The 20,819-nt window shown below is 32.4% G+C and overlaps 2 protein-coding genes across 2 annotated transcripts; both read right to left on the minus strand.

Annotated features, from left to right (window-relative positions):
* Positions 1 to 422: 422 nt before the first annotated feature.
* LOTGIDRAFT_159907 (hypothetical protein) lies at positions 423 to 4,173 on the minus strand (the record flags this gene model as incomplete). Its single annotated transcript, XM_009054599.1, has 4 exons — positions 423 to 689; positions 941 to 1,149; positions 1,794 to 2,027; positions 4,122 to 4,173. The coding sequence occupies 4 exons, from the start codon at positions 4,171 to 4,173 to the stop codon at positions 423 to 425; spliced, it is 762 nt and encodes a 253-aa protein (XP_009052847.1).
* Positions 4,174 to 13,814: 9,641 nt separating this feature from the next.
* LOTGIDRAFT_115642 (hypothetical protein) lies at positions 13,815 to 20,698 on the minus strand (the record flags this gene model as incomplete). Its single annotated transcript, XM_009054600.1, has 9 exons — positions 13,815 to 14,004; positions 14,591 to 14,775; positions 15,441 to 15,562; positions 16,168 to 16,423; positions 16,824 to 16,911; positions 17,247 to 17,360; positions 17,701 to 17,841; positions 19,604 to 19,745; positions 20,539 to 20,698. The coding sequence occupies 9 exons, from the start codon at positions 20,696 to 20,698 to the stop codon at positions 13,815 to 13,817; spliced, it is 1,398 nt and encodes a 465-aa protein (XP_009052848.1).
* Positions 20,699 to 20,819: the final 121 nt, after the last annotated feature.

The raw sequence follows: 20,819 nt of genomic DNA on the forward strand, positions 1-20,819 counted from the left end.
ATAGAACTATACCTAACAATAAAACGTTATGGCACTTACAAAATAGCTGAAACATGACACAATATTTTACAAATTTCATACTATTATAGACTGAAGGACACAAGCCTTAACTTACAGACTGAAAGAGGACATTTCTGCTATCTGTGGCACTTATAACGAAACATAATTTTGATGTCCTCTTTGATACCAACTTTGTTTGTATAATAATATTTCATGAATGTCGTGTTCGAAACTTATGACCGTTATTCTTATTTGCAACCATAGTATGATTTAAATTGGAGCCCCACCCCTAGAAAAAGAATGCAGAAGAGCATATAAAAAAACCCTGATTAGAGGAGGGGGGGGGGAGTGGTGGGCACTTAACTCCAGGGGCTCCTCTCATTTAGTTGAGCCTCTGGACACAGCCTTTTAAAGCACTATTTTTAGTTTAAAAAAACTGCAATGTCGGGTCGTCCTGTAGAGTTTGCTGCGAGCTCAGTATTTTCCTGTGTAAATATATTACATTGATAATAATCAGACACCAATTTAACACTGAAGATATGACACAATGGTAACACATAACATTTCATAGCACATTGACCATATCCTTGTACATTGTACGTCATATCCGGCGTGGAAGATACTTTTGCATCTTCTAATCGACTGTATGACGAATTGATGCTGGCGATTCGTGTTCCAAATACTCGAACCTAAAATGTTAATAAGTGAAGAAACGATTATTATCTGGAAAATGGTTTAATGTCGCGTATTAAGAATTGAAGAAGAGGTGAGTTGAGAAGTGGAAATGGGCGAAGGGATGAAATGGGAATAATTTAGGGCAAAATGGAACGAATGGGACACTATACTATACAAATAAAACCTTTCGGCAAAAATACCACGAAAATGATTCGGATACCCCAAATTGGGCATTATCAGCCAAAGACCATATATATAAACTCACCTCACATAATATTAGCATTTCCTTAACGCCCGGTTGACCATTGATAATAATTCTAACATAGCGACCTTTCATTATCTGTTTACAATTATACAGTACAGTTTTTCCTCTGGTTCCTTTACCCACATGATAGTAACAAAGTTCGGTATCAGAAATAGACTCCCCATCTTTATAGATCTCAATAGAAAAATCGTGAGCCAATTGCAGGCCGGCTGTAAGATAAGATGGAAACATAGAGATTTTTAGATTAAGGTCAATAATAATTTCCATTGAATATATTTATTGTGTGAAAACAAAACTATGATATAGTTAAGCGTGAAATACACCCGTGTAATAGCCAACTCTAAATAAATGCCTGTTAAGGCGGTGATACATAAAACCCGACACTCTACGACACGACAGAAACAGAAACAATATAAATTGCATATACTATACATACTGGATATGGTGGGCTACTACACGACCTGACTCCTTCGGACGTTACAAATTGTTATATTGTTTCTATGTTGTCGAGCCGTCTGTGCCTTGTCGGAATGTCTTTGCGTTGATAAAAATATAAACATGAGCACACATTATGTCTTAATTATGTCAAAATTTATTTTTACAGAGGACAATTTTAAGCAAAACTTTTGAACTTTTTGGTTGAAAGTTTGAAGAGGGAAATGTATTTCTTTTCAATGTCAACATACAAAAACTATATTTTCTTTTAACGCAAAGACATTCTTAGACGTTCAGTACTGCTATTCCAATTCTCATTAAAATTATAGATCAATTCCATTCCAAAAAACATTTTGCTTCGCTCAGAAAATTATAGTATTGTGGAGAGTACATTTTAAAAAAAAATATTAATATTTACGCAAGTCAATATGTGTTATGGACACAGCATAGATGAAGTAGTCTTGCAGAATATCAACTTCCCACCAAGGTGAAGATTCGGCTGGGTCGGCACCGAATCCTTTCGTATGCGAACAACTGGTTTGACTTGGCAATAATCCATCGATACCATCAGTAGCTCTAGATGCTACAAATGTTAGATAAGTGCTAATTTGGGTAGCTGATTTGTGAAGTGCCACATTTACTAAACTGCAATCTGAAAGAAATAGTTTAAGAATCAAGAATATGATTACTGAATACACAAATATAAACATATATCATCTTCTGAATGTCACCAACTTGTCCCAATTTCAGTTATCATATATCAGTGCATTTGATTGGATTGTACGCTGGTGAACAGCCAATAAGAGCCTTCCACAGTAAGTCTGATTTAAACAATCTTTCGGTCGAGAGCTGTAATAGGCTGTATTCTCTAGTGTACAGTCCAGTCAAATTGCTGTTGTGAAGATGATCATACACAAGAAACGGACAAATTCAATGAAAACATTCCTTCCATGTCTTTCTAGCACAGGCAATTATTTAACTATGTAAAATAAAAAAAAACTGAATGTGGGAGGGGGCACAGCCGGTCAGCCGTATGCCACCCCTACCAACTCTTACACCTCCCTAACGCGATGGAACAGATTCCATCACTTGTTTTAGGTCGTTAAAGATCACAGTGCTCTCAGAATAAATGAGTATGTATGTGTAATCAAACGAGTAACATGTACTTGTTTTCTAGCCCGTGGTGTTTATTCAATCAGTCAAGTATGATTTTTACACATCCGTTATACACAAATAAATGGGTCCGTATAGATGTAATCAATATCTTATATGTTAAATTCAACCTTCATAAACAAGGATTGATGCTAAGAAAAAATGGCTAATCAATATGCTCATAAATCGATACGCCAAAGATTTGTTTTCGAATTGATTATTTTAATTTTGAATTTCAACCAGACGTGTTTTGTAAAATTCTTTTGAAATTTGAAATTTGTTATTCGGTCTCTAAGCTCTAATTATTGGGTAGATTATGTTTTTTTTTAGGAAAGACAGTTTAACAATAAACTTTGTCATCGGAGAGCTTTCAGTTTCACAAAATCACTTCTTGTTGTCACCTTTTTCGGTGTAAATCAGAAATGTCGACAAAATCAATGCGGAATATCTATAATATATATCAACAACCTGAAAAATCAAAACCGATTTCTGGTTAATTTTAAATATTCAAAAGGCGATATCTTGTGACCTTGACTGACCCTGAAATTTCAGTTTTGATTGTCATTGACCTATGCTATCCATGGATGCTTATTTTTGACATATCTGTCACGTTTCCTAAGAAGTTAGTTATTTTCAGATTATTAATGTCCGTGTGGTTCTCTTTTAGACGATATATGACTAAAGTTACAACTTTTAATATATTTATCCCACAGTAATGTAATACACAATGTACTTTTTATCCTATTCTAAAGGGACAAATGCACGATTTTTGGGAGTTTGATTTGAGTCTTGAATATATGTAGGCCTAAATAGTCTTCAGAATTACTAGAAATGTAAGAGAATCGCACAATTCCTTTAAAAATATCTCAAACTAGGTATTGTACCCACTATTTCTATATATCTCTTTTCTATACATCATAGAGTATCTTAAAATGACGAGTCATTTTAACAGTCAAACGTGGATAATTCTGAACACACATGGATTTGAAGGCTAAAATTTGGATGCTTATATTGGACATATCTGTCACGTTCCCTAAGGAGTTAGTTATTTTCAGATTATTAATGTCCTTGTGGTTCTCTTTGAGACGATATATGACTAAAGTTACAACTTTTAATGTATTTATCCCACAGTAATGTAACAGGTTGATTTGAGTCTTGAATATATGAAAATAGTCTTCAGAATTACTAGAAATGTAAGAAAATCGAACAATTCCTTTAACAATATCTCAAACTAGGTATTTTACTCACTATTTCGTCATTTTAACATTCAAACGCAGATAATTCTGAACACACATAGATTTGAAAGCTTAAATTTCGACGTGAGCTGTGAACAGTATTACTAATTGGCTAAGCTACAAAATTCCCATTTCTGTGACTGAGTATGATTGGTCAAAAAGAATTATCTACATGCATTAGCTTATGTACCCTATGAAATATATTTGTGTATGTATGTATTTTACTCAGCGAGGCAGATTCGAATAAGCATTATTTTTTTATTTCTGTATCGCATATATATATTGTACATTGTACCACTAAATCAACAATAAAGAAATGCTGTTTTAAAAAAAATCAAATAAGAGAATAATGTACTTACTGTTTACATCTAACAATAGACATACCAAATACAAGCACTTCCACATTGACATCTTATCTTTACACTGGCAGACGATAAAACGAGATTACATCGAGATATGATACACTGCTGGCCAGACAATGTAACATACGCTCACAGTATTCGAAGCCATCTATCAAAGGTATACAACCTCTAAGGAGGACCAAAAAATTGAAATTTTTAAACTTGGCCAATGTGAGTCATTGTTCATTACTGGACTTATCTGGGGTAAAAACTATACGACAGAACCCCTTTATAATCCAATAAATCCATAAAACTATGTGATGATTCATAAAGCTAAGTAATCTGAAACATGCCTAGAAGCGCCTTTAATAATTATTTTGTTTATTCGATATATCGATACGTATCCTTGTTTTCAGTTAAAATTTCAATAATCTGGGCTTATTTTGACAATGAAATCAAAGTAACTTTCTATACACACTTTTTTAAGCCGATTTACCAATTTCTATTGAGGTTAATCAGTATCCTTCTTTACAACAGGTTAGAGGCGGTTTCTATTGATTCTACACATTTAACTTTAATAAACGTCTACCGATCGAACTGCATGATTGCTTTATAAGCAAGACTTATTTGAAAAATGAATTCACTTCGAAACAAAGTTACGACATCTTTGTTTTTAAAATATTAACAATGTTCAACACGAGCTTAACAGAATTGTGGATGCTGTCGATGCGTCCCCTTCACCCACTAACATGCGTTTCCTGGTCATTTCTGGTCGTTTCATGTTTTGGTAAGTACGCACCTGTAGACGGTTTCTTATCGGCTATGTTGTTGTAAGTTTCATTAAATAGAAAACATTGGTTAAAACTAGGTTTCCAGCTACTCAGAGTCAAACAGTCAGGTCTCGAATTGCACTTCACTTGACACTGATTTTGATTTGTATTAGAAGAATGTTAGATTATTAGTGCTCTGTGAAGAATACAACTATTGTATTGGTTTACGAGATAGAATGTACACACTGGTTTCCTGGTTTCCTGTCATTTTCAGCTTTTTTTCTTAATACAAAAAGTATCGTTCTCTCAAGCAACTTGTCTTAAATTGATAAAATCAAGACAAAAAAGTAGTCAGTTCACAGATATTGTTTTTAAAAAGTTGTCAAAGTGTAAGAAATTGGGATGGCTACATTAATACTCAAATTAAAACATTTCAGCAAGAAAGAAATATTCACCATGAAAAAGTAAAAGTAAAAGTACTTCACTAGTTGGCACCAATACTAGCAGCATTGTTAAGAAACTATTCATCTTTCTAGAGTGAAGATTCCAAATTAACCAAAACTAGAAACACTATTATGGTAAATGAGTAGATTTGAAACAGAAAATTATTGTGTATACAACTGACCAGATGTTACGTCAACTGTCAATGTGTTGGAATGGTTGTTCATTAAATAGCGTACCAACAAATCAGACGACGACACTACAACAACAATTACTATAGACTTTTTTGTACTGTTCATGGTACAGTATCTTACTTTAATTATTTGGCAAGTCAACTGTAAAACAATATGTCTTTATACCATAATGAATCTTTTATGTTTTTTTTTAAATACTTATTTTAGTTTTTACTTTTAACCCCTTCAGTAATTTTTGAAGAAGGGTGACTCAAAACTCCTTTTCATAAAATTTCATCAGATAAACCTATTCCAGAATGAATTTTGATTCGTTAAATTTAAATTTCTTACTTGGCTGTCCACTGTAAACAATATGAAAATATGATCTGTTGAATGTGATACCAGTTGCGATCTGTTGAGTATGATATGAGTTTAAGAGATCTGTTGAGTATGAAATGAGTTTAAGAGATCTGTTGAGTATGATATGAGTTTAAGAGATCTGTTGAGTATGATATAAGTTTAAGAGATCTGTTGAATATGGTATGAGTTTAAGAGATCTGTTGAATATGATATGAGTTTAAGAGATCTGTTGAGTATGATATGAGTTTAAGAGATCTGTTGAATATGATATGAGTTTAAGAAATCTGTTGAGTATGATATGAGTTTAAGAGATCTGTTGAATATGATACATGTATATTTAAATGTACAGGTGTGCCATTTTTGGGATTCATTTTAGTCTTGAATATATGTAAATAGTCATCAGAAGTATTAGAAATGTACGAACATCACAAAAATGCTTTAAAAATACATCGAACTAGGAATTTTACTCACTATTTCTATATGTATTTCTATATATCACAGAATATCGTAAATTGACATGTCGTCATTTTAACATTCAAACGCTGACACACGCACACACATGGACTTGAAGGCTCAAATGTCGACTGTGAACTGTGTCTTACTGATTAGCGCAGCTAAAAAATTCCAGTATCTGAGTTTGAAGCAAGATTGGTAAAAAATCTGTCCCTTTAAATTACTAAGTATGTTAATGAAATAATTTGCATATTCCACATACAGATTTTGACTCAATTATTTTAATAATCATTTAATGAACAGTTAATTTTAAAAAAAAATAGGGCTACAATTTTCATTGTATAACAATCATTTCAATATTTACTTGAACTAGGAACTAAACGCAAGTTCTATGGTATTTATTTCGCCGGCTGAAACATACTTTTCAGATATAAATATGTGACGTCTCGTCTTTATATTATTTACTTTACAAGCTGAAAGAGTTCAATTTCAAGTCTCTTTATAGTCGCTTTTATATTTACTTTACAAGCTATATAATGACGACTTCTGGATATTCTTCCATTTGCACAAGCTTGAGTAGAGGCCAATATCAGTCTGTTATTTCAAGGCTGATATCAGTCTGTGGTCACAAGGCCAATATCATTCTGTTATCTCACAACAATATCAGTCTATTATCACAAGATCAATATTAGTATCAGTCTGTTATCTCAAGGTCAATATCAGTCTGTTGTCAAAAGGTTAATATCAGTCTGTTATCACAAGATCAATATCAGTATCAGTCTGTCATCACAAGATCAATATTAGTATCAGTCTGTTATCACAAGATCAATATCAGTATCAGTCTGTTATCTCAAGATCAATATCAGTATCAGTCTGTTATCTCAAGATCAATATCAGTATCAGTCTGTTATCACAAGATCAATATCAGTATCAGTCTGTTATCTCAAGATCAATATCAGTATCAGTCTGTTATCACAAGATCAATATCAGTATCAGTCTGTTATCACAAGATCAATATCAGTATCAGTCTGTTATCACAAGATCAATATCAGTATCAGAATATCAGTATCAGTCTGTTATCACAAGATCAATATCAGTATCAGTCTGTTATCACAAGATCAATATCAGTATCAGTCTGTTATCACAAGATCAATATCAGTATCAGTCTGTTATCTCAAGATCAATATCAGTATCAGTCTGTTATCACAAGATCAATATCAGTATCAGTCTGTTATCACAAGATCAATATCAGTATCAGTCTGTTATCACAGGATCAATATCAGTATCAGTCTGTTATCTCAAGATCAATATCAGTATCAGTCTGTTATCTCAGGATCAATATCAGTATTAGTCTGTTATCACAAGATCAATATCAGTATCAGTGTGTTATCACAAGATCAATATCAGTATCAGTCTCTTATCACAAGATCAATATCAGTATCAGTCTGTTATCTCAAGATCAATATTAGTATCAGAGTTTACTTTTTTGGTGTATATACAATATTTATTTACATTATAGGATTAAGGAACTTTCACCTCATAGTACCCTCTACTTAAAATACAAATATACATTTACTGAATTTCTGGTTTCACCGACTGCATAATGGTGACGTGAGCCACTTTATAATGACGTGCTTATTTGACAGAATGCAATGTATTTTCAGAAGTTTTACACATGAAATTTCAGTAGGATACAAAATCTAACATAACAATGTAAAAACAACAATATTGGTTTGAAAATGATTTTATATATTTATAGAAACAATCAGAAATACACAATTACCATCATACAATATTCTTTTTAATATTGTAGACGTAAACATGTCAATAAATCTAATTGATTTCAAAAATAATAAAATACTTAATAATTTATTGTTTGTTCAAAACTACCATCAGCAAAAAGTAAATTCATAATAGTTGTATTAAATGGAAGAAGCTCTGACCGGTTTTAAAAAAGAACCAAACAATTTCTGTTAAAAGAATACTACCTCTTAGAATGAACATGTTTCTAAAGATGTTTCACAATTACTCAGTTTTTAATGATTTCTTACTTAGTTTTAAGGATTTATTGGATTATAGATGAATTATTTCTTGACGTTTTGATATCAGGTAAGTCCACTTGTGAACAAAGACTCATTTTAAACAAGTTTTAATTTTTGGTCATCCTAAGAGGTAGTATACCTTTAACATATATGTAGGCTAAAATTTATGGTCTGTTCTAGTTTGACGCTGCCTTGTTATAAATTGAATGATAATATGACAAATTTAATCTCTGGATCGTAAGCCGGTCGAAAAACCTAATAAACTAATCACTAGTATGCCTGTGATCATTGTATCTCTTTTTCGGAGCTGAAATAAGGTTTTATTAATTTCTTTATCAGCCGTCAGACTGACAACCTACATAATTATGTGTATCAGAATTCCCATTTATAACCGTCACAATTATCTTGGGCCATATGTACAGATGGTTTCAGACCTGCGTCAATAAAAATTGTAAGTGACCGGCAGATGATTTTCAAGAGTATATCTGGATTGAGAACTTGGTCTGATGGGGTTGTACCTCGAGCAGTGAATCAGTTCAAATCAATATAAACTAGTGTCCAAAAGAAATGATACCAACTTATTTTCAAAATTGTCAGCTTTTCAAAATTTTCAGCTTGTATACCGACGATTTGGTGAACGTTTGGCTCCTAACTGTATCCAACAGGTCCGGCCGTTTGGAGGTGGAGGGTTAATGGTTTGGGGTGGCATATGTGGTGACGTCAAAACGAGGCTTGTCGTAATTCGTGGAAACCTGAATGCACAGCGTTATATTGATTACATCCTACGGCCTGTTGTGGTGCCCTTTATTCAGCAACAGCCTCGTGGACTCCTTTTCCAACATGACAATGCAAGGCCACACACAGCAAGATTGACACAGAACTTCCTTGCCAACGCCAACGTACAGGTTTTGCCATGGCCCGCATGTTCACCGGACATGAATCCCATCGAGCACTTATGGGACCACCTCGATCGGCAAATCCGACGTCGCCGTGTGCCTCCAGTCAACGTCCAGGACTTGGAACGATGTCTCCTCGAGGAATGGCAACGCATCACTCCCAACGTCATCAGACGTAGGCGTGTTCTGGCATGTATTGATGCTCACGGTGGACATACCCGCTACTGACTTGACTTTGTGACGTGTGGTGTGACATTTCCCGTTGTTTCTGTGATCAGTGCTCTAACGAAATGTTCTTTTTTCGACCCCACCCATCTTTAAAGGCTTGTCATATTGTTTGTACAGATTTTATTGAAATGAAATTTTTGTACAGTTGTTGTGAAAGGATTTCTCAAAAGCATAACTCCAATCCTAAACTTTTGCATTGTTTAGTTTTTCTTTTATGTCGTTGCAAACAGGTGGTTTCTTTTGGACACTAGTTTATATCAAAATGTACCCCGATGAACGCAGAATAACAAAAAAAACATCAAGGTATATTTCGAGACATCTAAACCTCAATTTGTGGAATGGGAACGTTTGTGTCTAAGAATTTGTGGAACCGTGGTGATGACAAATATCTATCAGACTAAGACTGATGAGTAAAAGTCATGCACGGTACAATGAGGTAAATTTTGCCCGGACAGCGGCATTAACCTGCTCTTTTTCGATTTCCAACTGTCATCTTTAACATGCACCGCCTGTAGCACTCGGGGCCCCGGTCCGTTCCGAACGACTAGACACTTTTTGAATGTCAGCCCCTCTTACCTGCATCACTGAAGGGGGAAAGCCTAAAGGTATCATCGCGACCTATGAACCCCTCAGGTAGCGTCCAAATCACTGAGCCACCCCAATGTTTGGGCAGATTGCCAGGTATATGAAATATTAAAGAACTGATTCATTATGAAATCGGTTTAATGATAAACAATGAGAAACTGATATTTGAGCCATCAGGATTATAACAAATAGACTATACACAATATTATTGTTAATCATTTTAAACACCACAGTATACAATATAACACACATTTCAATTATAACAGTAAGCAACTTGAATAAAATATCATATACTTCTATTGGAAAACTTACTATGATAAACATAATGAATTTTGAAAACTTACTTTGATAAACATAAGCAATTTGGAAAACTTACTTTGATAAACATAAAGAATTTTGAAAACTTACTTTGATAAGCATAAGCAACTTGGGAAACTTACTTTGATAAACATAAGGAATTTGGAAACTTACTTTGATAAAGATAAGGAATTTGGAAAACTTACTTTGATAAACATAAGCAATTTGGAAAACTTACTTTGATAAGCATAAGGAATTTGGAAAACTTACTTTGATAAGCATAAGGAATTTGGAAAACTTACTTTGATAAACATAAGCAATTTGGATAATTTATATAGCTTACTAGTATTTAGAAATCTCACTTTGATAAACACAAGCAATTTGGAAACTTACTTTGATAAACACAAGCAATTTGGAAACTTACTTTAACATAAGCAACTGAGGAAACTTACTTTGAAAAACATAAGCACTTTTAAAAACTTACTATATCAATAGATTTTCATTCACTACGAAAAGGTCATAACTTTTCGAGACTATCCTGGGCTCCCGTTCCACCAGTTTGAAATTGTCCAATAATCCTAAAACAAACTGGATGATCAATTTCATTAGTTATAAAAGCAAGTGATCTCATATAAGTCAATAAATACAGTCTAATACTAATATATACATAGCCATTTCTACCAGTGGTTTTACACGAATTTTCATTTTCAGTTTCATAACTTCTTGATTTTATCTCCCTTGCATTCATTTTATCAACTCTTCATCATTCTACTGTATAACCTCACATCTGTCAGATGACAAGGTTTACAGAATCATGTTTTACAAATCATTTTAATATCCCATATCAACTCTAGAAGAGTGCTGAGAGTCCTAGATGTTATTCACTGCTAGCCATTTAACAACCATCGCATAATAGATATTATATTATAAGTCAATATAAATACTGAATGATGTATAGAACTACACTTAATCAATAAAACGTTATGGCACTTATAAAATAGCTGAAACATGACACAATATTTTACAAATTTCATACTATTATAGACTGAAGGACACAAGCCTTAACTTACAGACTGAAAGAGGACATTTCTGCTATCTGTGGCACTTATAACGAAACATAATTTTGATGTCCTCTTTGATACCAACTTTGTTTGTATAATATTTCATGAATGTGGTGTTCGAAACTTATCACTGTTATTCTTATTTGCAATCATAGTATGTTTACCATAATCAACTGTTAATCATTATCATGTGAGGACACTTTAAGCAAGCTTATTGACCTTCAGTCCATAGTAAGATATATGGTGTTTAAGGCAGTTGGACAAGATACAGGATGGATGTTTATCAAATGAAAGCTGACCAATACAACATTTAATTATATCACTAGACTATAATAATAGTTGATCAGAAGCAAAAGGTTAATTTAATGAACTCAATATCTTGTTCTTCTCTTGACAAATTGGAAAGCACCTTGCTTGTATAAAAACAAATTTATCTCATTTATCTTGTGCACTTTCTTGAATTATTTCCCCCTTTTTTCCTTGTTACTGACTCAAATTCTCCTTTTAAATTACTCCCCTTCATATCTAACAATTCAAATAGTTGAAATTCAGACCATGTACAATTCTCTCAGTTATTAATATTCCTTATTTTGTCCCTTTATATATCTGTATTAATACACACATTTTCTAATCTATAATAAATACCTGATAATTTGTTCAAATTTAATACCTGCCAAACATGGACCTTGAACTCATTAGAGAATTTCATTTATCATCCCAAGAGGCAGATAAAACTTAACCAAGGATAATACAGCTGATACCCTACTGCTTGAATCAATTGAAACAATTTCTATATACTAAGAATTCCAATAAAATCTAGTCTAGCAGGCAGGTTTATGTTCGAGGCTGGGCGAAATATCTGAGATTTTTCGAATTTCTAACCTGCGTTGCTGCGCGGGGGGCAGCTGCCCCTCCTTTGGCTCCACCACTGGCCTCAATTTTATATATCTTCATATCCAAGCCTACACAATGCCCGCTTCTGTGGTCTTTGTCAATCAACATATACTAAATTTATCCTAGTCTATGAAATACAGTCCCTTCTAATGTGGTCATAATTCATCACATACATCCCTCAAGCTCCATATATTTATTCTAATTAAACTATGAATATGATGTATGACGGTCAGATAAAATAATGGATGTGTATTAAGGGGTCTGGCATTGACAGCTTCCTATTAAAATCTCATAATAAACTGCCCCTTTACGATATACAGATAAAAACTGAAAGTTATACTCTAACCTAGGAATAAAAGGCTGACACAGAAAAGCTCTAGATTGGTCAAAAAAATACTGTGGATATTGAAGATTCATTGGCAGTTGAGAATAGAACAAGAGCAAGTTTATGCTCACTGTTATTGTGAAATTCCCTCATGGAACATTTTATTGCAATGCCAAATCATTCACAGAAAAATACCAAATAAAATCATATCAAGTTTCATTTTTCTAAAAATCTATTTATAAATAACTCCCATTTCAAACTTAGTTGTTCTCCTACCCTATCATGTCAGCATCATGAAAAGAGTTTAAAGAATTGAGATATCTAGCAGGAATGTCAACGCCAGACCTCTGACAATGGCTGAGATAGCTAAAAACTATAGGAATATGTTGATAAAACTGTACATAAAATACTTATTACATATTATATCATTAAATAACTGTAGTCTGGTTCATGCTATTTAACTACAGGAGTTATTCATCTTATCTGGTCTGCTAGAGTAGTGTGCAAATGTAAAACTATGATCAAGGATATCTAAATAGTAACTTTAGTAGACTGCAAAGGCAAAATACCCATTCTTGCACAAAATTTGTACCATTCTGATTTGCCCCGTCTGACATTTTTGTTTCCTGTAATCTCTGAAAATATTCAACAGATTATAATACCACTTTGGTAAATACCAAATTATTGCGTAATTTTTCTCTCTTTCATTAAATTCTAATAAGAGCCTAAAACAGATTTTTGATCAACAGTTAACAGCTAGCTTGTCAATAGAATGAACCCTACATACATGTTATTTAACAATATACAATAACATAGTTTATAATTAATCACAATATCATAAGCCCACAAATAATTTAATAATTCTCTCCCTTTATAAAATAAATTTCAGTTTGAGTTAAAGTGGAGGTTACTTATTACTTCATTCAAAATACAATACATATCAAGATATGGTATTTTCATCTTGTTATCATAATTCCAATAGTAAACCTATAAAGCACATTATTTGATAATGAATGTTTCTGAAGTTGTTTCAAGTAGCAATTCCTGCTTCCCACCAAAAAATGTACTGCTTTCACAAGCACAATAGAATATCTAGCATGTAATTGTAAACTGATCTATACTATAATATAAATAACCTCCCTATTAACTCCAACTATATCAATTTTCTAAATATATTTCTTAGAATCTATTTCGAGTAATAAACACGATAGTAAAGAGTCTTAGATCTCCATAAGGAATAGGAATTATCAAACTTTAACAAATACACTCCACGGCCTGGATAAGTGTGACTACCACAATAAACCTCTTCATGACAATCTCGTCTATATACTGGTATAATTTCATCTGTTGGTGGTCTATCATCTCGTTTTTTACCACTTTCAACATCGCCTTTACCTTCTGTAAAGATATTATACAATATTTATTGAAGTTCTTTACTATTTCCACTATCCAATTTACTCGGTAAGTCAAGTTTGCAAATAACCCTATATTTCCTATGATAAGGTAAAGTTGAACTGATTGTTTTATAACATGTTATGTTCCTAATGCTCTGACTAACTTTGCCATGGCGATAGCATTTATTAACATCACTCAAATACCATGATCATACAGACTTAATATACAATGTTTTGTTAATATTTCTACTATTATTATTGTTAATATATATTATTATATTTATATATTATGATAATGGTATTAGAATGATATTTGTGGTAACTGGACCATGATTATACAGATATACTATACAATGGTTTGTTAATATTTCTACTATTATTGTTAGTATATATATATTATGATAATGGTGTTATTAGCATGATATTTGTGGTAATTGGACCATGATTATACAGATATACTATACAATGGTTTGTTAATATTTCTATTATTGTTAATATATATATATATATATTATGATAATGGTATTAGAATGATATTTGTGGTAACTGGACCATGATAAAGAAATACTGACCTTCAACAGGGACACCCTCCTCATCTAAATCTTCTTCATCACTGGACTCACTAACATGTATACTAACATTATTATTAGCAGATTCTGTCCATTCAAAATATAAACCAAATCCTATATCATAGTGGTCTGTAGCAAACTCCCAGAATAAACAACTACCATCTTCATGGGTGGGTACTCGAACCTGTACAAATAACATAATCTTTGAGATCTAAATTCAAATCAGGGATCTATATGAGGTTTTTATAGCTACACATGCCCCTAACACGTATGAAGAGCAGAAAACCTTTCTTTAATCCCTGTGCATATTTGCACAAAAAAATGAGCTGCTGCATTTCTATTTTCTATTGTTTGACGGATACCACATAACATTCCTTTGCCAATAATTGAAAGTGCTGCAGAAATTTATTAAACCAATGCTATACATCAAATTTTTGATGTAGCAATAAATATCATGCATTACAGCAAACACCCCCTAAAAACACTGAAAATGAAAGCGCAAACCTCAATATAACAAAAATAGACCCTGATAACAAGAAAGGGCTCCAAGTGGTCAATAAATAAGTACAAGAAGTCCACAAAGAGAAGCTAATTGGAACTGGTCAGATATACATGACAAAATTACTTCGAATTCTCCTTTAAAACATATTTTTGTGTTGAATAACTCAAAATGTGCACTTAAAACAACACATACTAAAAAATATAACAACAACAACACATACTAAATAATGTAACAATATATGAACAAGAGGGTTAAATTAAAATATCACATGTTAGTAAGATATAGCACCAAAAGGGTTAATAAAGGTGAGAATTGTGTTAGTTAAATGCTCTGCCAAATATACTCACTGTGACAGTTTCACCTGAACCAACTTTAATTATCGAATCTTTATCATTCTTTAACGATTCTTTTAATTCCTTGATTTCTTTCCGAGTCCACATTGAGGCTGCGGCAAGGGGAGGTAAGTCATCTAGAATAACGAGACAATAACATTACTATAACAACATTGAGTTGACTCACCGTAGCAGTGGCTAGACAATTCACTTTAATTATCTGATCTTTAAATTGACGTATTTCATCTTTAAATGACGGCAGATCAGGGCGTGTCCAGAGAGAGGCAGGTTTAATCTCAATCTCAGCACGATCTACTGAAATTGTGGATGTAAGGCATTCAGTTATTACATCAATCCCTTCACCACATTGTTTTATGATAAGAACTGTGAACAATCACATTCGACTTCAAGTTTTTTAATAACTGATCCTTTCGGCATATAATTCTTTAAATAAGATGGACAGGTCAATTGTATCATACCAACCTTTACTCTCTTCAGGAGGAAATACATGATAAAGACAGTAGCCCAGCAACTTTGCCCTACCCCAGAGGCATGGAAGAAGTTTTTTAGTAACATGTAAAAGCAAGTCTAGTTACTACTTATGTAAGACAGGTCTACTGAATGACACCGACCATCACCATCTTCAGAAAAATCGATAAGGACAGTAGCCAAGAAACTCTGCTCTACCCAGTTGCGTGGAAGAAGTTTAGTAGCAGTAAAATAAATTCTAGTTACTCCAAACTCTCAATAGATAGGACAAGTGAATGATACAAACCTTCACCATCTTCAGGAGTACGACCTCGTGGTAAATGGGTATTGATATTATTCTGGTGTGTTACCCCGTGGTTTGGTGTTGGATTTTCTGTGGCTGTAGTTTGGATGGTTGTTGACTGCAACGCTTGTTGTTGTTGTTGCTGTTGAAGAAGCTGTTGTTGATACACTTGTTGCATGTACTGCTGAAAATGTTGTTCTTGTAACTGTCGAATTAATTCATCTTGCTACAAAATATAACATTAATTTCACTTTTTTCAAAGTCAATGTACTGGTAGAATATTCTTAAATACTATAGAGTTTCTTGCACATTTACATCTATCATAAATAAGATTCCTATAGAATAAAATTGTCTTATTTATCTATAGTTTGTGCTCGTAGTATGCCATTGAAGGATTATTTATCATAAAATTACAATATTTCTGAGTGTTCAGTTTGATAAAGACAAGATATGTTGTCTGAGGCAGGATTGTCCAGACCTGAAACCTAGTGTAATTGCTTCTTCAATTTACTACTCGACAATCAGCGCCCTGGACACCAAAACCCCTCCATTTGCACCTTTTTATTTTGAGATATATGTTGTGCATTATTGATATAAATCATTATAGAAAAGGTCGCTATATTTACCATTTGTACATTACCAGGATATTGTTGTTCAGCATACTGTCGAAATTGAACTTGTGTCTGCTGATTTAAAGCTTGTCGTATCTGCATTCTGAAAACACAATGAAAATATAGATATTAGAAAATAAAAGACAATTATAATAAAACTACTCCTTCCTTTAATTTTTGCCAAGTTTCAATTCACATACAGACATCTTTTTTTAATGACAAATTTAGCCAAGAATGGAGTACAAGAACTTGAATTCAAAAATGTCTGAAAATGAAACCTACCAATGTTTAATTATCAACCGGCATTCAATATATTCCATGTCATGCTCTCAGACTAGTTTTTGCAAATCAGCACTAAAGTTCAAGTTATAGAACCAGTATTGAAATGTGGGAAGGGAAGCTATCTATGTAATCTATTTCTGTTGTAAATTTACTTACTGTTGTTCAACTTGTCTTTGTTTATCTAATTCTTGTTGTTTTAAAACCTCTTCTTCAAGTTCACGTTGTTTTCTTTCTACCTCTTCTCTCTTTATTCTTTCTTCTTCTTCTTTTCTATAAAATATATCATTAATACAGATCTATATGAATCTAACTGAAAATATTTCCATCATTAACGTTCAGAACTTGTCTTGAAGTGTAGACATGAGAAAAAGTTCTACTTGTCCAACTTTAGTTTTTTTAAGTGCTGTTTTAATATTTTTTAATCTTGAGAGATATAGTCATTAGTCATATAATCTATTAAATATATGAGTAGAAAGGGCTTAATTTCATCACTTATTTACAATGTTAACTACTACTGTGTATGATATGAATATGTCAAAATTTGCACTATAATTTAGTATACCATTGTCAACACCAGTAGTGAAAACAAGGTGATACAATTAATACTGACTGTTGTCTGATTTGTTCTTCTTTCTCAGCTTTTTTAGCTTCAACATACGGTTGAAATAAATTACAAGATGAATTTAAAAATTTGATGAATTCTTCCATTGCACACTCCCTGGACATATCTCCTAATGACTGCCATGCTTGTCTGAAATATTCAAAAGATAGCATGAATAGCACTGGATACTGTTAATCTAATTATAATGATGTGATATGAGTTGTAAATAATAAAACAATATGTATTGTGATGTGAAGTCTATGTAAAAGGGAATCAGCATAATTGGATGAGTTATTAAATCAAGTAAACTGAAATCTTTAAAAATTGAAATGATAACAATATACATTCTGTTACAAATTTATATTGCATGACAATGAAGGTTCTCTGGCTTATTTTTACCAATAGCTACTTTGCTAAACACAGGTCTGTATCAAAACCAGTGTTTATTAGAGAATGAAGACTATACTACAACAGATAGTATTACAGAGACATCCATAGTTAACATATATCTAATTATCTTAACTTGCACCTTGTTTTAACATAAATCTATACTTTGTGACCTAGGCCAGTGCTTTCATGAGACTATGTTCTTATCACCATATAACACTAAAGACAGACATGGCATTAGGAGTCAGCATGCAGAGAAACATTGTAATATATAACTGACAATGACCAATCACATCTTTTGAGCTAGAGTGAGACTATATTTTACAACCAATTGATTGTGTACACCACCTGAAAAATAACTCATGACCTATATAACAAACAAACCATGAAATATCCAAAACCAGTTGGCCTATATTGTTCATCACATAAACATAATCAGCATATTCAATTTACAATCTAATATCATAAATAACTTTATATTATTAACTATATTATTTTATAAAGCACATAATGTGTCATTCATGAACCTAAGATTTTTTAATTCTTTGTGATACAGAATAGATAGCATACAGTTAGTTGAAAAGACAATACTCTACAATACAAAGCCAAATAGTTACTTCTTATAAGCTTAGTTATAGATGTTATAGAAGATACTCTCCTATAGAAGCACTGGCCTAGGTCACAAGCTTAGTATTACTTTTATACTTAACCAAATATTGGAAGAAACATTGAATTAAAAAGAGTTTTTCTGACCTTTGAATGTTTATTCAGACATTAGTCAATTTACAATTCAAGCCATTAAATTTTAAGAAATTTGAATGATGCAAAAAAAAAAATAGTTAGCTATTGCTAGTACACATCCAAAGCTAGAACATCTTCTCAATACCAATACCTCTTATTTAGGTAAATAAAAAATTATCTACAAACTATAATATTAAACTTTTCTCATCTTCTATTCAATTTGTAATAGATATATCACTTTCAATACATAGAGCACATAAAATACCCAAGTTCTATTTCATAGATAAAGAATAGTGACTCAGCTCAGTGGTGTATTGTTCATATCAATTCAAAATGTTTACACATCAATTTTAACCGTTTTTAATACTATTTAAACATACTGATGCAGAAAAATGTTCACATTACATTCTATTGATAGGATGCTTATTAAATAAGTAAGTTTATACACTGAAATTTGTTTAAATGGTCAACCAATCTAGGGATTTTTATTAGCAGATTGATTATTTAAGATAGAAATGTACTGAACTGTACCTGACTGGAAACATGCTAGCATTTAACCACTTAAAACAGGATTCAAAAGAAGTTTTCTGGTACTAGTGGTTCTTTCCAATAGCCCATCAAAACAAACATTTACAAGATTTTGAAGTGACTATTGCACATGTACTGGTATAGTACGGTATGTAAAAAGGAAAGTTGTAAATAATAGACATAACTTTCACAATACATGTATATGAAATCTAGAAAGTGTGTTTTAATATATTTTTAAAATTGTACCGGTACTTACTTTCTATCATTACCAACAACATCTAAAAATCCAACTTCAGGTGAAGCATCATTACGAAATTTACCAAACACAACCTGTTTAGTATAGGCCACTAGTTTCAATTTATCTTTATAGGTTAACTGTAATGCCTTCCCTTCTTTCTCTACAATGCAAGAAGTATTATAATTTGATTACCGGTTGCAATTAATCTTATTAAACACAGAGTTTGAATAGTATTTTAATATTACTTTGTCAAAGATCTATAAAATAATCATAAGTAACTGTGGTTTGATTCATCAAATCAAATCATTTTTTTTCATTTATGTAGCCTACACTTTGTTGCAGCCTAGGAGTGTGACTCTTCAATGGTACCAGTAAGCTTATAGACAAGGCTAAGTAGACAGCGCTTTGATTGAAAACCTTTGATCTTTAACTTTTGAGCTTTTCATACCATATTTCCATGTTTTGAAGCCCCTGATGCTCCCTTGCTAAACATAAAAAACATTGTCAATACCGATACTGGAAACAATTTCAATGAACTATTTGCACCGACAGAGCAAAGTTGATAGATGTCTGATTAATGATGCAAGTCCTTTCCAAAAGACTTTTATGGTATCATAAGTGGTGAATGCATGTAACCTTAAAGGGTACTAGTACATAGATTGGGAAGCAGGGATTTTATCAAAACATTGAATGGTTGTAAGGGCTTGGCTTAAAATACATCTCTATTTTTGATGTCCACAACTATGTAGATTATAATGTGATTTAGTGGACAAAAATGCAAAGAATATTTAGTTATTGTTTTGAAACAATGCTAGGCGTGTCACATGATACTATTTTATAGTTTATATAAACAATAATACTTACAAAACCGGCGGAAATAAAATTGACATAAAAAAAACTGAAAAGACTTTTTGAAATTGTTGTCATTTTGGAAAGAAAAATTTAAAATTTACCTTTATAAAACTTCAGGGCGATCTTGTAAAGTTCTTCTAAAGGAAATCCCCACTTGGCAGTATATTCATCCGCGTTTTGATTTTCATTTTGTTCATTATTGGTTTCGTTAGTGACGGATAAAGATTCCACTCCGTTGACGAGTGTTTGTGTGTCGGCCATGTTGGCTATCCACGTATTTGAAGACTCAATTATCATGTCTCAAATTAGAAAGTAGGTCACGCCGTTACAGTTAGACAACAAAAATCGAAAGTAGACTGATAGTCAACTGATAGCAAACTGA

Source organism: Lottia gigantea (assembly GCF_000327385.1).
Source record: "Lottia gigantea unplaced genomic scaffold LOTGIsca_22, whole genome shotgun sequence".
Classification (NCBI taxonomy): Eukaryota; Metazoa; Mollusca; class Gastropoda; family Lottiidae; genus Lottia; species Lottia gigantea.